Genomic DNA, 21,778 nt, shown 5'->3' on the forward strand with positions numbered 1-21,778 from the left:
GTACAAAATCACATTGTTGCAGATTGCAGGAAAATTTCATAGATTACCTACGTAATGAGGTAAGGCAGATAGTAGTATTTTGGGAGGTTTGGGAAACAGCTGTGCAAAGTATACATACTTAACAACACTGAATTGTTTAAGCCCCTATACAATTTGATTGCAATTTATTTCAACTGTATATATTTCTGTGCTTCACTTCAGACTGCCATGAGAGTAATGAAGTTCAGTTCTGAAGAAACTCTGGAGGTGCTGAAGCTGCTTGCTGGCGTGCTACATCTTGGGAATATTGAATTTGTCATTGCTGGAGGGGCACAAGTTTCCTCAAAAAATGGTAAATATATGTAACTAGATTTCTCACAAAAAAATGATGTTACCTGTGCTGCTGGTGTATTATGAATGCGTCAGAAGCACTGATGACCTGTAATCTAGAAATCTTGTGAAAGTGGTGAATTTTGTATTACAATTTGAGGATTTTGGAAATGTCGGTAGAAGTATTTGAAATACAATTCTTCATTGTTATGATGAGTTATTATCTGTCTTATACTTTGCATATAGTAGATTCAGTTCATAAACCTAATCTTTCTTGACAATGTAAGCTGTAACATTGAGAGACAGCAAGAACTGCAGATGCTGGAATCAGAAATAACAGTGTAGAGCTGGAGGAACGCAGCAGGCCAGGCAGCATCAGAGGAGCAGGAAAGTTGACATTTTGGGTCAGGACCCTTCTTCAGAAATGGAGAAGTGGAACACAGCAGCTCCCTTCCCCCTCCCATTTCTGAAGAAGGACCCCGACCCGAAATGTCAACTTTCCTGCTCCTCTGATGCTGCCTGGCCTGCTGTGTTCCTCCAGCTCCACACTGTGTTATATCTAAGTTGGAACATTGGTTGATTTATTTTGTTCAATTTATAATTAATGTAAAATGTGGACAAAATATGTTGTGATGCAGTAGCCAAAGAGAGCAATAATAATTGTCTTAGCAAAATGAGAAAGTTGGACAAAAACAATTCATTGATCTCTGTATTTCTTCGTCTTCAGCTTTAGGAAGTGCAGCAGAGTTGCTTGGGTTGGACCCTATGAAACTTACAGAAGTGCTGACCCACCGGTCCATGATGCTTAGGGGTGAGGCGATCAGCACACCACTCACGGTACAGCAGGTAAAAATAGGGAGTGCGTTGATAGGTTCGTGAACTTACTTAATAGTTAAGTTTATAAAGCTCTGATACATTATTATTATTAGCTTGTAAGTGTCAACAGAGAACTAATTAGCCCTAAACAAGGAACCAAGTCATTCGGGATGAGCAATATCACTTTGACCAGTATTTAATGAGGCCTTTTAAGAGAGAGAAATGTGGTAGGCAGGGTAACTTAATTAACTATGAAACAAAATCTTTTCAGAGATAGTAGGAACTGCAGATGCTGGAGAATCTGAGATAACAAGGTGTAGAGCTGGATGAACACAGCAGGCCGAGCAGGAAGCCTGTAGGATCTAGGATCTAGGCCGGAAACGTCAGCCTCCCTGCTCCTCTGATGCTGCTTGGCCTGCTGTGTTCATCCAGCTCTACACCTTGTTATCCTATGAATCAAAATCTGTTTGTTTTTAAGATATTGAGTTAAGCCTATGAGAAAGTGGGTGACATGTCAATGTGAAGTGGCCAATGTGCTGCCTGGTGCAGTAGCCCATAGGCCATCCATCCAGATGGATAGTCCAATAGCAGCAAGCACAAGGCTGGAGAATTGCGCCCTCAGATGGTGGAGTTGGACTTGCAAGATGGCAAGCCTGGTGTTTTGGACCTCAAATGTTCAGTGCAGCAGAACAAGGGGTTGTTTTAGGTACTGTTTAAGGGAGTCAGGGAGCCTTTACAGGGGGAGGTCATTTGTTACTACAGTTTTGTTTGTTTGAGAGGCAGCTGTAGCAATTATGGCACATCAACATTTAAGAAATCAAGTTTGTGTTTGAAGTACAGCAGATTCTGCTGGGTCAGTGGTCCCTGAGGGAGAGTCAAGGGAAAGACCGTAAGACCTTAAGAAACAGAAACAGAAACAGGAGTAGGCCGTTCAAGCTTGCTCTGCCATTCAATTGAATCATGGCTAATCTGAGACTCCTCATCTCTGCTTTCCTGTCCTTTCCCAATAACTCTCGATTTCCCTATTGATCAAGAATCTGGTTCACCCTGAACTACACACAAAGACTTTGCTCCCCAGTAATGCTTTGTGGCAAGGAATTGCAAAGACATAACCCTCTGAGAGAAGAAATTCATTATCCAAGTCTTAAGTTGGCACCTCTTAATTCTGAGGCGATGCCTTGGTCTTAGCATTCTCCCATGATGCAAAACATCCTCTCAGCATTTATCATGTAAAGCCTAAGAATCCGATATGCCTCAGTGAGATCACTGCGAATGAGTAGAGTCCCAATCTGTTTAGCCTATGTTCACAGGGAATTACCCTAATGAACCTTCTCTGACTTGCCTACAATGAAGTAATCTTTCAAGTAAGGGGTCCAAAACTGCTCTCAGTACTCCAGATGTGGTCTCACAAGCATCTTGGTAGAGTTCAATAAGATTTCCCTACTCTTTTACCTGAACCTCTTTGTAATAAGGACCAACATAGAACAATACAGCACAATACAGGCCTTTCGGCCCACGATGTTGTGCCGAAAGTTTACCCTAATCCTAAGGTCTGCCTAACCTCTACCCCTACCTTATACCATCATCCATATGTCTATCTCGTTGTTGCTTAAATGCCCCTAATGAGGCCAATACTGCTACCCTCCCTGGCAATGCATTCCACTCCCCAAACACTCTGAGTAAAGAACCTATCTCTGACGTCTCCCCTATATCTACCTCCACTCACTTGAAAACAATGCTCCCTCGTAATAGCTATCTCCACCCTAAGAAACAGTCTCTGGCTGTCCATTCTATCCATGCCTCTGATCATTTTGTACACCTCTAACAAGTCACCTCTCATCCTTCATCATTCTAAAGAGAAAAGCCCCTAGCTCTCTCAACCTTTCCTTGTAAGACCTTGTCTCCATTCCAGGCAACATCCTGGTAAATCTCCTCTGCACCTTTTCCAATGCTTCCACATCTTTTCTGTAATGAGGCGACCAGAACTGGACACAATACCCCAGATGTGACCGAACCAGGCTTTTGTATAGCTGGAGCATAACTTCACGGCTTTTGAACTCAATAAAGCTAACATACCATACGACTTCTTAACAGCTCTATCCACCTGGGTGGCAGCTTTCAGGGAACTGTAGCCATGAACCCCAAGATTCCTCTGCTCCTCCACCCTGCCATTAACACTGTATTCTGCTTTCAAGTTTGTCCTTCCAAAATGAATCACCTCACTCTTTTAAGGGTTAAACTCCAACTGCCACTTCTCAGCCCAGCTCTGCATCCTATCAATGTCTCTTTGGAACCGAGAACAGCCCTCTGCACTATCCACAACTCAATCCACCTTCGAATCGTCCACAAACTTACTGATCCCCCCTTCCACTCCTACATCCAAATCATTCACAAAAATCACAAATAGAAGAGGACCCAGAACAAATCCTTGTGATACGCCACTAGTAACTGAGCACCATGTTGCATATTTTCTATCCATTACCACCCTTTGTCTTCTAAGGGTCAGCCAATGCCCAAATATATTAGTTCCTTCCTGGCTCTCTCTCTCTGCACACACCCCCTGCTCCAAACAAGTAGGCCGCTGCTGCACGAGGTATTGTTTTTATATGGAATATAACTCCTTACCTTCCCTGGCTTGCACTCCCGCTGCTTCAAACAATAAGCAAGAAACAAGAAAAATTCCATTAGGCTTCCCAATTTTCTGTTGCACCTGTGTGTTCGCCTTCTGTTTCGTGCATACATAACATCAAATCACTTTGTACTGTAGCTTTCTGCAGCTTTTCTCCATTTAAATAAGTGTTCTTTTGTTTTCCCTTCCAAAAGGAGCACATTCATATTTTCTCGTATTATACTACATTTGCCGATGTTTGGCTAACCTATCAATATTTCTGGGTGTGAGTTTGCGCGCTGAGCTGGAAGGTTCGTTTTCAGATGTTTCGTCACTTTTTTTTATTTGAAAAAGTATACTTTATTCATAAGATGTACAAAAAATAAAACATTTATACACCTACCCAGTTATGCAAGCCGCTCCGGGTTACCCAGGGGGTACGTACACCAACTAAAGGAAAAAACAAACAAAGAAGAAAAAAAAAAGCAAAGAAAATACCCCGGCAGTCGTCACCCCGCACAGTCCCAGTTGGCCCCCTGACCAGTTGGGGAAGGCGCCAGCTGGGCCCAGTTACCTGATAGGGCCCTTTTTTCCATTCTGGACGAGGGGTTTCATACCCCACCGCGCCTTGGCAGCGGCTGCCCCAAGCTTTAGCGCGTCCCTCAGCACGTAGTCCTGGACCTTGGAGTGCGCCAGAATGCAACATTCGGTCGGGGTCAGTTCTTTCAGCTGGCAGACCAGCAAGTTGCAGGCAGACCAAAGAGCATCTTTCACCGCATTGATGGTCCTCCAGGTGCAGTTGATGTTGGTCTCGGTGTGCGTCCCGGGAAACAGCCCGTAGAGCACGGAGTCCTGCGTCACGGAGCTGCTCGGGACGAACCTCGACAAATATCACTGCATCCCCCTCCAGACTTCCTGCGCATAGGCACACTCCAAAAGGAGGTGATCAACAGTCTCGTCCCCCCCACAGCCACCTCGAGGGTAGCCTGTGGTGGCGCAGAGATTCCGGGCGTGCATAAAGGATCTCACTGGCAGAGCCCCTCTCACCGCCAGCCAAGCAATGTCCTTGTGCTTGTTTGAAAGTTCTGGCGATGAGGCATTCTGCCAAACGACTTTGGCAGTCTGCGTGGGGAACCACACGACGGGATCCACCCTCTCCTTTTCCCGAAGGGTCTCGAGGATACTACGTGCTGACCACTGCCTGACGGCCTTGTGGTCAAAGGTGTTTCCTTTCAAAAATTTCTCCACGAAGGACAGGTGGTGCAGAACGGTCCAACTACTCGGAGCGTTCCGCGGCAAGGAGGCCAGGCCCATCCTTCGCAACACCGGGGACAGGTAGAACCTCAGTAAGTAGTGACACTTGGTGTTTGCGTACTGTGGATCTACGCACAGCTTGATGCAGCCGCACACAAAGGTCGCCGTCAGGGTGAGGGTGGCGTTCGGTACGCCCTTTCCCCCATTTTCCAGGTCTTTGTGCATGGTGTCCCTGCGGACCCGGTCCATCCTCGACTCCCAAATGAAGTGGAAGATGGCCCGGGTGACCGCAGCGGCGCAGGTCCAGGGAATAGGCCAGGCCTGCACACATACAACAGTACCAAAAGCCCCTCGCACATGACAACCAGGTTCTTACCCACGATGGAGACGGACCGGAGCGTCCACCTGCCCAGCTTCTGCTTCAGTTTGGTGATACGCTCCTCCCAAGTCTTCGTGCATGCCCCAGCTCCACCAAACCAAACACCCAGCACCTTCAGGTAGTCTGTCCTGTCGGTGAAGGGGATGAAGGAGCAGTCGTCCCAGTTCCCGAACAACATGACCTCGCTCTTACCCCTATTGACTTTGGCACCTGAGGCCAGTTCAAACTGGCCGCAGATGTCCAACAGTCTACTCACTGACCAATGATCGGTGCAGAAGACAGCAACATCGTCCGTGTACAGGGAGGTCTTGACCTGAAGGCCTCCGCTGCCTGGGATAGTCACGCCCTTCAAGCTCACGTCCTTCCTGATGGATCCGGCGAAGGACTCCACACAGCACACGAACAAGGCAGGAGAGAGTCGGCAGCCCTGCCTGACTCCAGATCTGACGGGAAAACTGTCCGATTCCCACCCGTTGATTGAGACTGCACAAACGATGTTGGTGTAGAGCAGCCAGATCCAATTGTGGATGCCCTCCCCGAACCCCAATTTGGAGAGGCCGTCCCTCATGTAAGCATGAGAGACCCTGTCAAAGGCCTTCTCCTGGTCCAGGCTGACAAGGCAAGTGTCCACCCGCCTGTCCTGTACACAGGCGATCGTATCCCTGATAAACGTGACGCTCTCAACGATCTTCCTGCCTGGCACAGCACAGGTTTGGTCAGGGTGAATCACCGACTCCAGGACAGACCTGACCCGGTTGGCTATGACCTTGGCCAGGATTTTGTAGTCCACGTTCAATAGTGAAATGGGACGCCAGTTCTTAATTTCTTCCCTCTCCCCCTTCCTCTTGTAAGTGAGGGTGATGATGCCCTTCCTCATGGACTTGCACGTTTCCCCTGCCCGAAGCGCACTATCGTATACCTCCAGCAGGTCCTGGCCGACCAGGTCCCACAGAGCGGAATACAGCTCGACCGGTAAGCCGTCACTCCCGGGAGTCCTAGTCCTCTCCAAGGACTTGAGGGCTCTGGTCAGCTCGTCCAGGGATATCGGCCGGTCCAGCCACTCCCTCGTGCCGTCGTCTAAGATCTCCGTGATAGACAACAGGAACGACTCGGAGGCCGTGCTGTCCGTGGGCTTCGTGTCGTACAGTCCGGCTTAGAAGGATCTGCTGATCCTCAAAATGTCGGGCCGAGACGACGTCACCGAGCCGTCGTCCTCCTTCAGCCGGCTAAGCACAGAGCTCTCTTTGTGCACCTTCTGAAAGAAGAAACGCGAGCACGTCCTGTCCTGCTCCATGGAGTGGACCCTGGACCGGAAGATTATCCTGGAGGCCTCCGCGGCGAAGAGCGAGGCTTGCTGGCCCCTCACCTCACGGAGGTCCTCTGTGACATCGACCCCCATCAACTGCAGAAGGAGCAGGTTCTGCACCCTTTTCTGGAGTAGCGACAGCTTTCCCCGCCCCTCTCTCTCCTTCCAAACACCCTTGAGGACAAAGAACCTCTTGATGTTCTCCTTCACCGTCTCCCAGAGCCTCAAAGAGGGGTTTCACGGTTCTCCAACGGGCGTACTCCCTCTCAAGCTCCTCGACGTTCTCTGGGGTCAACAGAGTCATGTTGAGATTCCACGTCCCCTTGCCGGCCGGCTGGTCGTCCTGTAAGTGACAGTCGACCAACAGGAGGCAGTGGTCAGAGAAGAACACTGGCTCGACACCAGTGGATCTGACCGAGAACGTCCGTGACACAAACAGGAAGTCTATCCTTGAGCGGATAGACCCGTCTGGCCGCGACCAGGTGTACCTCTGCTGCGCTCCGTCTGCAGGGGTGCTGAAGACGTCGAGCAGCTTGGTGTCCTTCACCGTGCCCATCAGGAATCTGGACGTGACGTCCAGTTGAATCCCCCCACCCGCTGTCCCCATGCCGGATCTTCCATCTGCATCAATGATACAGTTGAAGTCTCCGCCTAGGATGACCGGCCTGGACGTAGCCAGCAGGGGTGGAAGCCGCTGCAGGACGGCCAACCGCTCACTCCGTACCACTGGGGCGTACACGTTGATCAGCCTCAGGGGAGCATTCCTGTAGGTGATGTCAGCCACTAGGAGGCGCACTCCCCACCACCTCCTGAACTTGAGAGATGGTGAAGTTGTGCCCCCGCAGCAGAATAGCCAGGCCCGAGGAGCGACAGTCGTTACCCCCCGACCAGATCGAAGGCCCACAGGTCCACATGCCGGACCATTTCCCGTACCTGCTGAGGTGCGGTATCCCGCACTCCTGCAGAAACAGGAGGCCCGCCCTGACGGTGGTCAGGTAGGCCAACGTAGACAAATATCGTGCGGTTGACTTGACGCTGCGCACATCAGTGCTCGCAACTTGTACCCCCATTGTGGGCAGTGACTGCAGTACCCTCCCCAAGTCCAAGGTCCAGCCCCTCTATCTGTTCCTTCATGCCCATTGCTCGGGCTAACTGCTGGACGCTCTCCGGGCTCAGGAAACCGTCCGTGCTGCCTTCCGGGTGGCATCCCCCCGTCAGGGGTACGGAGGCAGGAGAGTCCGGCTCTGGGTCAGGCTGGGGACGCGCTGTTTCCTCCATCTCACCTGGAAGTTCCGGGGGGCCCTCCAGTGCCCCAGCGGCACGTGACTGGGTGTCGGAGGGAGCCTCAGGACGCCTCCCGTCACCTGGAAGTGTGGTGCTGCTTTCGTTCCCCCTTGAGATCTTTAACTTCTGCTGTGGGCGGGCCCTCTCCGAATCCCCCTCGTCAGAGGAGCTCTTATAGCTCCCTTGTAGCTGCCTCTTACCGCCTGACGGTTGTGGTTCCTGGGCCCGCCGACGCACCTTCCTCCTCGCTTTCTGGACCGTCGTCCACTCCTCTGGGTCGCCTGTTGGCGGGGAGTGGAGCCTGCAGGTGCGCTTTGCTGGCCTTGGGCCCATCCTGCGGGGCTGGGCCCTCCAGCACGATCTGGCCCTCCTGCACATTAGTGGGGTCCTTTGCAGGGCCCTGGTGCCTTCCTCTCCTCCGGGAGGGCTGGCCCCGCATTGCCCCTGCCGGCGACCTGGGCGTAGGTGGACCCCGCTGCGGGCATGCCCTATGGAGGTGGCCCGCTTCCCCGCAAAGGTTGCAGCTTTTCTCTTGTGGGCAATCCTTTGCAAAATGTCCCTCCTCCCTGCAGTTCCTGCAGATGGTGCCTTTGCAGTCGGCTGCCACGTGACCTGACCTACCACAGGCATGGCAGACTTTAGGTTGCCCTGCATAGGTCAGGTAGCCCTTGCTCCCGCCGATCGCGAAGCTGGCCGGTGGGTGTACGACGTTCCGGTCCGCGCCCATTCTCAGCGTCACCTTGACCTGCCTCTTACTGGTCCGTGATGTCAGTTAGGTCCCCTTCCACCTTCACGTACCTTCCAAGGAAGGTCAGGACATCAACTGCTGGCACATGCGGGTTGTACGTGTGTACAGTCACCGTACGGCTCCTCTGCTCTGGCATCACAAACAGCGGGAAAGTGGTCAATACAGAGAGGGGACCCTCATCTACTTTCTCCTTGAAAACCTCCAGGAAGCGCTCGCAAAGCTTGGCACTCCTGAAGGTCACGTCGTAAATACCTCCTCCGGGAAATCCTGCAGGCAGTAAATGTGCACAGCAGCGAACCCACAACAGTCCAACAGGACCCTTTTCATGAAGAAGGTGCGGTCCACAGGTGCACCTTCATCCACCTTCTTCACGGAAACACGGATGGTGTTCCTGACCCCCTGACCTGGGGCATGAGCACTTGCCGCAGCCATCATTGCAGATTGACTGCTCCCCTGAACCAGCATTAGGCCAAAGCCAGCATTAAGATCCACTGGTTGCAAGGGTGCACAGCCAACCCAATGTCTTTCTTTCACCTCCAACACAGTGCTCTCGTCCGCTCGGTCCACAAGAGAGTGGGTCTTTATTTTGTTCCAGATGTAAGCTGGTTCACTGAGCTTGAAGGTGTATTCCCAGACGTTTCGTCACCATTCTAGGTAACATCATCGGTGAGCCTCCGACAAAGCGCTGGTGTTATGTCCCGCTTTCTATTTATCTGGTTAGGTTTCTTTGGGTTCGTGATGCCATTTCCTGCGTTGGTGATGTCATGTCCTGTTCTTTTTCTCAGGGGGTGGTAGATTGGCTCCAAATCAATGTGTTTGTTGATGGAGCTCCGGTTGGAATGCCATGCCTCTAGGAATTCTCGTGCGTGTCTCTGTTTGGCTTGTCCCAGACTACTCAGACCTCTTGGCATCAGGGTAGCCCACAAACCCACCAACACATTAAAACAGCAGCTAATGAACTTAAAAGACCCTATACAGACAACAAATAAAACGAACGTCATCTACAAAATACCTTGCAAGAACTATGACAAACACTACATTGGACAAACTGGCAGAAAGCTAGCCACCAGGATACATGAACATCAACTAGCCACAAAACGACCTGACCCACTATCACTCGTATCCTTTTGCACAGATGAGGAAGGACACCACTTTGAATGGGACAACATATTCATCCTAGGATAAGCCAAACAGACACACGCACGAGAATTCCTAGAAGCATGGCATTCCAACCGGAACTCCATCAACAAACACATTGATTTGGAGCCAATCTACCACCCCCTGAGAAAAAGAACAGGAAATGACATCACAAACCCAAGGAAACCTAACCAGATAAATAGAAAGCGGGACATAACACCAGGGCTTTGTCGGAGGCTCACTGATGATGTTACCTAGAATGGTGACGAAACATCTGGGGACAAACCTTACAGCTCAGTGAACCAGCTTACATCTCGAACACAATAAAGACCCACTCTCTTGTGGACTGAGAGGACGAGAATGCTGTCTTGGAGGTGAAAGGAGGACGTCGGGTTGGCTGTGCACCCTTGCGACCAGTGGATCTTAATGCTGGCTTCGGCCTAACGCTGGTTCACGGGAGCAGCCAACCTGCAACGATGGCTGCGGCAAGTGCTCGTGCCCCAGGTCAGGGGGTCCGGAACACCATCCGTGTTTCTGTAAAGAAGGTGGATGAAGGTGCACCTGTGGACCGCACCTTCTTCGTGAAGAGGGTCCTGTTGGACTGTTGTGGGTTTTCTGCTGCGGACATTTACTGCCTGCAGGATTTCCCCGGAGGAGGTTTTTACGATGTGACCTTCCGGAGTGCCAAGCTTTGCGAGCGCTTCCTGGAGGTTTTCAAGGAGAAAGGGGGTGAGGGCCCCCTCTCTGTATTGACCGCTGTCCCACTGTTTGTGATGCCAGCACAGAGGAGCCGTATGGTGACTGTACACATGTACAACCCGCATGTGCCAGCAGTTGATGTCCTGACCTTCCTCGGAAGGTACGTGAAGGTGGAAGGGGACCTAACTGACATGGTGGACCCCTTTGGCATCTGGACGAGTAAGAGGCATGTCAAGGTGACGCTGAGGATGGGCGCAGACGGGAATGTCGCACACCCACCGTCCAGCTTCGCGATCGGCGGGAGCAGGGGCTACCTGACCTATGCAGGGCAACCTAAAGTCTGCCATGCCTGTGGTAGGTCAGGTCACATGGCGGCCGACTGCAAAGCCACCATCTGCAGGAACTGCAGGGAGGAGGGACACCTTGCAAAGGATTGCCCACGAGAGAGAAGCTGCAACCTTTGCGGGGAAGCGGGCCACTTCGAGAGGGCATGCCCGCGGCGGGGTACCACCTACGCCCAGGTCGCCGGCAGGGGAAATGCGGGGCCAGCCCCCCCGGAGGAGAGGAAGGCACCAGGGCCCAGCAAGGACCCCACTAATGTGCAGGAGGGCCAGGCCGTGCAGGAGGGCCCAGCCCTGCAGGATGGGCCCGAGGCCAGCAAAGCACCCCTGCAGGCTCCGATCCCCCCCGACAACCCGGAGCCAATGGAGGCGGCGACAGGCGACCCAGGGGGGTGGACAACAGTCCGGAAAGCGAGGAGGAAGGTGCGTCGACGGGCCCAGGAACCGCAACAATCAGGAGGGAAGAGGCAGCTACAGGGGGGCTATAAGAGCTCCTCTGACGAGGAGGATTCGGAGAGGGCCCACCCGAAGCAGAAGTTAAAGGTCTTGAGGGGGAAGGAAAGCAGCACCCCTCTTCCGGGTGACGGGAGGCGTCCTGAGGCTCACTCCGACACCCAGTCAAGTGCCGCTGGAGCACTGGAGGGCCCCCCGGAACTTCCAGGCGGGAAGGAGGAAACAGCACGTCCCCAGCCTGATCCGGAGCCGGGCCCTCCTGCCTCCGCACCCCTGACGGGGGGATGCCACCCGGAAGGCAGCACAGACGGTTTCCTGAGCCCAGAGAGCGTCCAGCAGTTAGCCCGGGCAATGGGCATGAAGGGACAGATGGAGGGGCTGGACCTTGGACTTGGGGAGGGTACTGCGGTCACTGCCCACAATGGGGGTACGAATTGCGAGCATTAATGTGCGCAGCGTCAAGTCAACCGCGAGATGTGTGTCCACGTTGGCCTACCTGACCACCATCAAGGCGGACCTCCTGTTTCTGCAGGAGTGCGGGATACCGCACCTCGGCAGGTACGGGAAATGGTCCGGCGCCTGGACCTGTGGGCCTTCGATCTGGTCGGGGGGTAACGACTGTCGCTCCTTGGGCCTGGCTATTCTGCTGCGGGGACACAACTTCACCATCTCTCAAGTTCAGGAGGTGGTGGGGGGGCGCCTCCTAGTGGCTGACATCACCTACAGGAATGCTCCCCTGAGGCTGACCAACGTGTACGCCCCAGTGGTACGGAGTGAGCGGTTGGCCGTCCTGCAGCGGCTTCCACCCCTGCTGGCTACGTCCAGGCCGGTCATCCTAGGCGGAGACTTCAACTGCATCATTGATGCAGATGGAAGATCCGGCGTGGGGACAGCGGGTGGGGGGATTCAACTGGACGTCACGTCCAGATTCCTGATGGGCACGGTGAAGGACACCAAGCTGCTCGACGTCTTCAGCACCCCTGCAGACGGAGCGCAGCAGAGGTACACCTGGTCGCGGCCGGACGGGTCTATCCGCTCAAGGATAGACTTCCTGTTTGTGTCACGGACGTTCTCGGTCAGATCCACTGGTGTCGAGCCGGTGTTGTTCTCTGACCACTGCCTCCTGTTGGCCGACTGTCACTTACAGGACGACCAGCCGGCTGGCAAGGGGACGTGGAAGCTCAACATGACTCTGTTGACCCCAGAGAACGTCGAGGAGCTTAAGAGGGAGTACACCGGTTGGAGAACCGTGAAACCCCTCTTTGAGTCTCCAGGCAACTGGTGGGAGACGGTGAAGGAGAACATCAAGAGGTTCTTTGTCCTCAAGGGTGTTCAGAAGGCAAGAGAGAGGCGGGGAAAGCTGTCGCGACTCCAGAAAAGGGTGCAGAACCTGCTCCTTCTGCAGTTGATGGGGGTCGATGTCACGGAGGACCTCCGCGAGGTGAGGGGCCAGCAAGCCTCGCTCTTCGCCGCGGAGGCCTCCAGGATAATCTTCCGGTCCAGGGTCCGCTCCGTGGAGCAGGACGAGACGTGCTCGCGTTTCTTCTTTCAGAAGGTGCACAAAGAGAGCTCTGTGCTTAGCCGGCTGAAGGAGGACGACGGCTCGGTGACGTCGTCTCGGCCCGACGTTTTGAGGATCAGCAGATCCTTCTATGCCGGACTGTACGACACGAAGCCCACGGACAGCACGGCCTCCGAGTCGTTCCTGTCGTCTATCACGGAGGTCTTAGACGACGGCACGAGGGAGTGGCTGGACCGGCTGATATCCCTGGACGAGCTGGCCAGAGCCCTCAAGTCCTTGCAGAGGAATAAGACTCCAAGAAGTGATGGCTTACCGGTCGAGCTGTATTCTGCTCTGTGGGGCCTGGTCGGCCAGGACCTGCTGGAGGTGTACGATAGTGCGCTTCGGGCAGGGGAAACGTGCAAGTCCATGAGGAAGGGCATCATCACCCTCATTTACAAGAGGAAGGGGGAGAGGGAAGAAATTAAGAATTGGCGTCCCATTTCACTTTTGAACGTGGATTACAAAATCCTGGCCAAGGTCATTGCCAACCGGGTCAGGTCTGTCCTGGAGTCGGTGATTCACCCTGACCAAACCTGTGCTGTGCCGGGCAGGAAGATCGCTGAGAGCCTCGCGCTCATCAGGGATACGATCGCCTACGTACAGGACAGGCGGGTGGACACCTGCCTCGTCAGCCTGGACCAGGAGAAGGCCTTCGACAGGGTGTCTCATGCTTACATGAGGAACGTCCTCTCCAAATTGGGGTTCCGGGAGGGCATCCGCAATTGGATCCGGCTGCTCTACGCCAACATCGTTACCGCAGTCTCGATCAACGGGTGGGAATCAGACAGTTTTCCTGTTAGATCTGGAGTCAGGCAGGGCTGCCCGCTCTCTCCTGCCTTGTTCGTGTGCTCTGTGGAGTCCTTCGCCGCCTCCATCAGGAAGGACGTGAGCCTGAAGGGCGTGACTATCCCAGGCAGCGGAGGCCTTCAGGTCAAGACCTCCCTGTACATGGATGATGTCGCCGTCTTCTGCACCGATCGTCGGTCGGTGAGTAGGCTGTTGGACATCTGCGGCCAGTTTGAACTGGCCTCGGGTGCCAAAGTCAATAGGGGTAAGAGCGAGGTCATGTTCTTCGGGAACTGGGACGACCGCTCCTTCATCCCCTTCACCGTCAGGACAGACTACCTGAAGGTGCTGGGTGTTTGGTTTGGTGGAGCTGGGGCATGCACTAAGACTTGGGAGGAGCGTATCTCCAAACTGAAGCAGAAGCTGGGCAGGTGGACGCTCCGGTCCCTCTCCATCGCGGGTAAGAACCTGGTGGTCATGTGCGAGGGGCTTTCGGTACTGTTGTATGTGGCGCAGGCCTGGCCTATTACCTGGACCTGCGCCGCTGCGGTCACCCAGGCCATCTTCCACTTCATTTGGGGGTCGAGGATGGACCGGGTCCGCAGAGATACCATGTACAAAGACCTGGGAAATGGGGGAAAGGGCGTACCGAACGCCACCCTCGCCCTGACGGCTACCTTTGTGTGTGGCTGCGTCAAGCTGTGCGTAGATCCTCAGTACGCAAACACCAAGTGTCACTACTTACTGAGGTTCTACCTGTCCCCGGTGTTGCGAAGGATGGGCCTGGCCTCCTTGCCGCGGAACGCTCCGAGTAGTTGGACCGTTCCGTACCACCTGTCCTTCGTGGAGAAATTTTTGAAAGGTAACACCTTTGACGACAAGGCCGTCAGGCAGTGGTCAGCACGTAGTATCCTCAGGACCCTTCGGGAAAAGGAGAGGGTGGATCCCGTCGTGTGGTTCCCCATGCAGACTGCCAAAGTCGTTTGGCAGAATGCCTCATCGCCAGAACTTTCAAACAAGCACAAGGACGTTGCTTGGCTGGCGGCGAGAGGGGCTCTGCCAGTGAGATCTTTTATGCATGCCCGGAATCTCTGCACCACCGCACGCTGCCCTCGAGGTGGCTGCGGGGGGGACGAGACTGTTGATCACCTCCTTCTGGAGTGTGCCTATGAGCAGGAGGTCTGGAGGGGGATGCAGTGGTATTTGTCGAGGTTCGTCCCGAGCAGCTCCGTGACGCGGGACTCCGTGCTCTATGGGCTGTTTCCGGGGACGCACACCGAGACCAACATCAACTGCGCCTGGAGGACCATCAATGCGGTGAAGGACGCTCTTTGGTCTGCCCGCAACTTGCTGGTCTTCCAGCTGAAAGAACTGACCCCGACCGAGTGTTGCAGACTGGCGCACTCCAAGGTCCAGGGCTACGTGCTGAGGGACGCGCTAAAGCTTGGGGCAGCCGCCGCCAAGGCGCGGTGGGGAAAGACCACCGTATGAGCCCCCTCGTCCAGAAAAGGGAAAAGAATCCTATCTGGTAACTGGGCCCAGCTGGCGCCTTCCCCAACTGGTCAGGGGACCAACTGGGACTGTGCGGGGTGACGACTGCCGGGGCGGTTTCTTTGCTTTGTTTTTTTTTCTGTTTTGTTTTTTTTCCCTTTAGTTGGTGTACGTACCCCCGGGTAACCCGGAGTGGCTTGCATGACTGGGTAGGTGTATAAATGTTTTATTTTTTGTACATTCTATGAATAAAGTATATTTTTTCAAATAAAAAAAAAGGTGACGAAACGTCTGAAAACGAACCTTCCAGCTCAGCGGGCAAACTCACACCCAAAACCTCAACCTGAGCTACAAATCTTCTCAAAACTCGCTATCAATATTTCTCTAAACTGTATCCCCCTCGCAATCTGCCTTTCCACCTAATTTTGTGTCATCTGCAAAATGACTACAGTACATTTGCTTTACTCCTCCATGTCATATGTATAGTAAACAGTTGCAGATACAGTAACCTCTACTGGTCACAGATTGCTAAGCTGAAGAAGGACCCAGTGTACCCACTCGTCATTTCCTGTCCACTGTAAGGTACCTTGTCAAAAATGTTTTGGAAGGCATCCAAATACAATGCATTTGCTGGTTTCCCTCTATCCATCCTGGTTGAGACTTACTCAAAAATTCTAAATTAGACACAATTTCCCTTTTATTAAACCGTGCTGACTCTGTTTGATTAGATTATGATTTACCAATTATTTCCTTAATTGTTTCTTCCAGTACTTTTCCAACAATAGATTACAGGCTAATTAGTTTATATTTACCAGCTTCTTGAGTCTCTCCCTTTTTTTTTTGAATAAGGATGTTTTTCATTGGCAGTTTTCCAATTTTTTGGTACTTCTTCAGAATCCAAGGATTTTTGGAAAATTACAACCAATCCATCCGCTATCTCTATAGCTGTCTGTTTCTAGGATCCTAGCATGTAAGCCATCATGGTCAGGAAACTTAGGTTCCTTTAGCTCTATTAGGTTGTCAAATATTACTAGCCCTGTGGTGGTACTTAATTTCTACCGTATATTTTTTAGTATTAATGGAATGTCCAAAGTATCTTCCACTGTAAAGTCTGATGCAAAATATCTCTGTTTAACTCCTCTGCCATTTCCTTGATCCCTATATCTTGTCTCCCTGCATTTATTTTCTAAAGGCCCAATGTTCTCTTTGAACTCTCTTTCTATGTCCTAAGTACCTCTCATTATTAGTTTTCATATTCCTTGATATTTTGCCCTTGTAGTTTATTTTCTCTCTCTTTATTATCCCTTTAATCCTCCTTTGGATTCTGAATTTATCCCAGTCTTTGGGGCTTTCATTGACTTTTTCCCTGTATACACCTTTTCTTTCAACCTAATACTGTCCTTAACTTGTTAGGTTACCCATTGTTGGCTTCTTCTTCTTCTTCTTCCCTGAGAATTTTTCCTTTGTACTGGGATGTATTTTTACTGAGAGTCATGAATTAGCTGCTTTAAAATCTGCTACTGCTTGTTTCTTGTCATTTCTGCAAACCTATCCACCCAGTTCACTTTAACTAACTTTATCCTTATTTCATTGCAATTCCATAAGACCATAAGACTAGCAGCAACTGTCTTTTTCATTACTTTTGCATGATTAGATATTGTGGCATTGTGTTCTGTACAGAGCATCTAATATCTTTGCTGTAACAATTTTAGCACAAGGTGAATCAGAAAGGACATAATTCCTAAAATTCCAAAAAGACCATAAGACCATAAGACATAGGAGTGAAAGTAAGGCCATTTGGCCCATCAAGTCCACTCCGCCATTTAAATCATGGCTGATGGGCATTTCAACTCCGCTTCCCTGCACTCTCCGCGTAGCCCTTGATTCCTTATGAGATCAAGAATTTGTCGATCTCTGCCTTGAAAGCATCCAACGTCCCGGCCTCCACTGCACCCCGTGGCAATGAATTCCACAAGCCCACCACTCTCTGGCTGAAGAAATGTCGTCTCATTTCTGTTTTAAATTTACCGCCTCTAATTTTAAGGCTGTGCCCACGGGTCCTAGTCTAGAACATAGAACATAGAACGTAGAACATTACAGCACAGTACAGGCCCTTCGGCCCTTGATGTTGTGCCGACCTGTCATACCGCTCTCAAGCCCATCTAACCCACACTATTCCATGTACGTCCATATGGTTATCCAATGACGACTTAAGTGTACCTAAAGTTGCAGGCAAAGCGTTCCATTCCCTTACTACTCTGAGTAAAGAAACTACCTCTGACATCTGTCCTATATCTTTCACCCCTCGATTTAAAGCTACGCCCCTTCATGCTTGCCGTCACCATCCTAGGAAAAAGGCTCTCCCTATCCACCCTATTTAACCCTCTGATTATTTTATATGTTTCAATTAAGTCACCTCTCAACCTTTTTCTTTCTCCCCGCCTAACGGAAACAACTTCCTAGCGTCCACCCCTTCTAAGCCATACATTATCTTGTAAGTTTCTACTAGATCTCCCCTCAACATTCTAAACTCTAATGAGTACAATCCCAGGATCCTTAGCCATTCACAATACGTTAAACTTACCATTCCAGCGATCATCCATGTGAATCTCCGCTGGACACGCTCCAGTGCCGGTATGTCCTTCCTGAGGTGTGGGGCCCAAAATTTGACACAGTATTCTAAATGGGGCCTAACTAGAGCTTTATAAAGCCACAGAAGCACATCGCTGCTTTTATATTCCAACCCTCTTGAGATAAACGACAACATTACATTCGCTTTCTTAATCACGGACTCTACCTGCAAGTTAACCTTTAGAGAGTCCTGGACCAACACTCCCGGATCCCTTTGTACTTCTGCTTTACAAATTTTCTCACCGTTTAGAAAATAGTCCATGCCTGTATTCTTTTTTCCAAAGTGCAAAACCTCACATTTACTCACATTGAAGTTCATCAGCCATTTCCTGGAGCACTCTCCTAAAATGTCTAAATCTTTCTGCAGCTTCCCCACCTCCTCAGTACTACCTGCCTGTCCACCTATCTTTGTATCATTGGCATACTTCGCCAGAATGCCTCCAGTCCCTTCATCTAGATCATTAATTATCAAGGTGAATATCTGTGGCCCCAACACTGAACCCTGCGGGACACCACTCGTCACCGGTTGCCATTCCGAAAAAGAGCCTTTTATTCCAACTCTCTGCCTTCTGTCATTCATCCAATCCTCAGTTCAAGCCAGTAGTTCACCTCGAACACCGTGGACCCTCACCTTGCTCGGCAGTCTCACGTGAGGCACCGCATTAAAGGCCTTTTGGAAGTCTAGATAGATAACATCTACTGGGTTTCCCTGGTCTAACATACTTGTTACCTCTTCAAAGAATTCCAACAGGTTTGTCAGGCATGACCTCCCCTTACTAAGTCCATGCTGACTTGTTCTAATCTGACCCTGCACTTCCAGGAATTTAGAAATCTCATCCTTGACAATGGATTCTAGAATTTTACCAACAACCGAGATTAGGCTAATCGGCCTATAATTTTCCATCTTTTCCCTTGATCCTTTCTTCAACAAGGGGGTTACAACAGCAATTTTCCAATCATCTGGGACTTTCCCTGACTCCAGTTGACTTTTGAAAGATCACAACCAAAGCCTCTGCTATTTCCTCAGTCACCTCCCTCAGAACTCTAGGATGTAACCCATCGAGGCCAGGAGATTTATCAATTTTTAGACCTTTTAGCTTTTCTAGCACTTTCTCTTTTGTAATGCCTACCATACTCAACTCTGCGCCCTGACTCTCCTTAATTGTTGGGATACTACTCATGTTTTCCACTGTGAAGACTGACGCAAAGTACTTATTAAGTTCTTCAGCTATTTCCTTATCTCCCATCACTAGCCTTCCAGCATCAATTTGGAGCGGCCCAATATCTACTTTTGCCTCTCATTTGTTTCTTATGTATTGAAAGAAGCTTTTACTATCATTTCTAATATTACTCGCTAGCCTACCTCCATGTTTGATCCTCTCCTTCCTTATTGCTCACTTCGTTATCCTCTGTTTGTTTTTATAGCCTTCCCAATCTTCTGATTTCCCAGTGCTCTTGGCCACTTTATAGGCTGTCTCTTTTTCTTTGATATATTTCCTGACTTCCTTTGTCAGCCATGGCTGTCTAATCCCACCCCGGATAATCTTTCTTTTCTTTGGGATGAACCTCTGTACTGTGTCCTCAATTACTCCCAGAAACTCCTGCCATTGTTGGTCTACTGTCTTCCCTGCTAGGCTCTGCTTCCAGTTGATTTTCATCAATTCCTCTCTCATGCCCCTGTAATTACCTTTATTTAACTGTAACACCATTACATCTGATTTTGCCTTCTCTCAAACTGCAGACTGAACTCATATTATGATCGCTGCCTCATAAGTGTTCCCTTACTTTAAGGTCTTTTATAAAGTCTAGCTCATTACATAGCACTAAGTCCAGAATAGCCTGTTCCCTTGTGGGCTCCATCAAAAGCTGCCCCAAAAAGCCAGCTGGCAAACATTTCATGAATTCCCTTTCTTTGGATCCACCGGCAACATCATTCACCCAATCCACCTGCATATTGAAGTCCCCCATGATCACCGTGACCTTGCCTTTCTGACATGCCCTATCTATTTCTCGTTGCATCTTGCGCACCTGGTCCTGACCACTCGTAGGAGGTCTGTACATAACTCCCATTTATAGTGTTTTTGCCTTTGTGGTTCCTCAATTCCACCCACACAGACTCCACATCCTCTGACCCTATGTCATTCAGAGCCGTAGGTTTAATCTCATACTTAACTAACAAGGCGACCCCACCCCCTCTGCTCATATCCCTGTCTTTTAGATATGTTGTGGATCCTTGGATGTTTAACTGCCAGTCCTGAACTCCCTGCAACCATGTCTCTGTGATGCCTACCACATCATAATCATTCAAGAGGATTTGTGCTGTTAATTCATCTACTTTGTTGCGAATACTATGAGCATTTAGATAAAGTGCCTTAATGCTAACTTTCTTATCATTTTTAGAGAGATTGGAAATCCTAAGATGTCTCAAGTTATCCTTCCATTTTGCTGTATTCCTAGTCTGCCTCAAGCTTAAATCCACCTGTACAGATGCTATCCAGTTGCTTATCTTTCCATTTAACTCCATACTCCCTGTCTCTTTCACTTTCCCTTTCCCTCGACTCAGAAGTTTCAAGTCCTACTGACCACCCTATTTATCCTTTTCGCTTGAACACTGGTTCCGGATCGGTTCAGGTGGAGACCGTCCGATCGGTACAGATCCCCCCAGTTCCAAAACTGATGCCACTGCCCCATGAAATGGAATCCCTCTTTCCCATACCAATCCCTTAGCCACGTGTTTACTTCCCTAATTTTCTTTTCCCTATGCCAATTAGCACATGGCTCAGGCAGTAATCCGGAGATTATGACCCTTGAGGACCTGTACTTCAATTTCTTTCCTAGTGCTTCATAATCCCTGAACAGGTCCTCTACCCTAGCTTTGCCTATGTTGTTAGTCCCAACGTGGACCACAACAACTGGATCCTCCTCCTCCCGCTCCAATATCCTTTCAACCCGGTTGGAGATATCCCGCACCCTGGCACCGGGCAGGCAACACACCATGCGGGACTCCTGATCCAGCTTGCATAGGATACTATCTGTCCCCCTAATAATAGAATCCCCTATAACAACTACCTGTCTTTTTGCTCTCCCCTCTTGAATGGCCTTCTGCACCACGGTGCAGTGGTCAGCTGGCTCATCCTGTCCACAACCCTTTCCCTCATCCGTCCAGGGAGCAAGAACCTCATACCTGTTGCTCAAGGTCAAGGGCTGAGGCTCCTGCACTCCTGAACTCGGAATCCCCCTACTTGCCTCACTTACAGTCACACCTTGTCCCTGAACACTTTCTGAATTTGAGTTATTTAATCTACCGGGTGTGACTACCTCCTGAAACAAAGTGTCCAGGTAACTCTCACCGTCCCGGATGTGCCGCAGAGTTTGAAGCTCAGATTCCAGATCATTTACTCTGATCTGGAGTTCTTCCAGCAACCAACACTTGTTGCAGATGTGGTCGCTGCTGTTCACAATGGGATCAGCCAGCTCCCACATCATACAGCTACAGCACATCACCTGTCCAACCATTACTACTTATTTAGTTAGCTTTTACAATTTATGTATTAAATGCTTTCTAGTACTTCTCTGCTACACTCTTTTTCAATTAAGCGATTAAACTTTTAATCAATTACACAATACACAAGGATATAAATTGAAAAGCCTTACCTTAACAATACACGAGAGTCCTTCTCATTTAGAGCTCCCGCTCTTTCTGCTGCTGGAACAGGAATGGAGGGCTCCGCCAGTCAAGGTAGGTATTTGCTAATCTTTAAAGCAGAGACTCACCCACCTGTAGGTCTGTGATCGACGCTCCCGCTCTTCTTGCTGCGAATCTGTGGACTTTTAATTAGGTTAGAGGAGGAGGGAGGGAGGGAGGCCCTACTGTGTAGGACCTGGGGCTTCGAGGTAAGTGCTTAAATAACAATCAGTTACCTTCCCAAATACCTCCCTGCTCCGACTTCACTTCCGCCCAGCTCCCGCCTC

The 21,778-nt window shown here is 50.6% G+C and overlaps 1 protein-coding gene across 1 annotated transcript in view; it reads left to right on the forward strand.

Annotated features, from left to right (window-relative positions):
* Positions 1-21,778, forward strand: part of myo10 (myosin X) — a 457,994-nt gene that overhangs the window by 158,463 nt on the left and 277,753 nt on the right. The window contains exons 10-11 of the mRNA XM_059653796.1: positions 202-331; positions 1,037-1,155. Of these exons, the coding sequence (XP_059509779.1) occupies positions 202-331; positions 1,037-1,155 (249 nt within the window). The remainder of the gene's footprint in view (positions 1-201; positions 332-1,036; positions 1,156-21,778) is intronic.

Source organism: Stegostoma tigrinum, chromosome 2 (assembly GCF_030684315.1).
Source record: "Stegostoma tigrinum isolate sSteTig4 chromosome 2, sSteTig4.hap1, whole genome shotgun sequence".
NCBI lineage: Eukaryota > Metazoa > Chordata > Chondrichthyes > Orectolobiformes > Stegostomatidae > Stegostoma > Stegostoma tigrinum.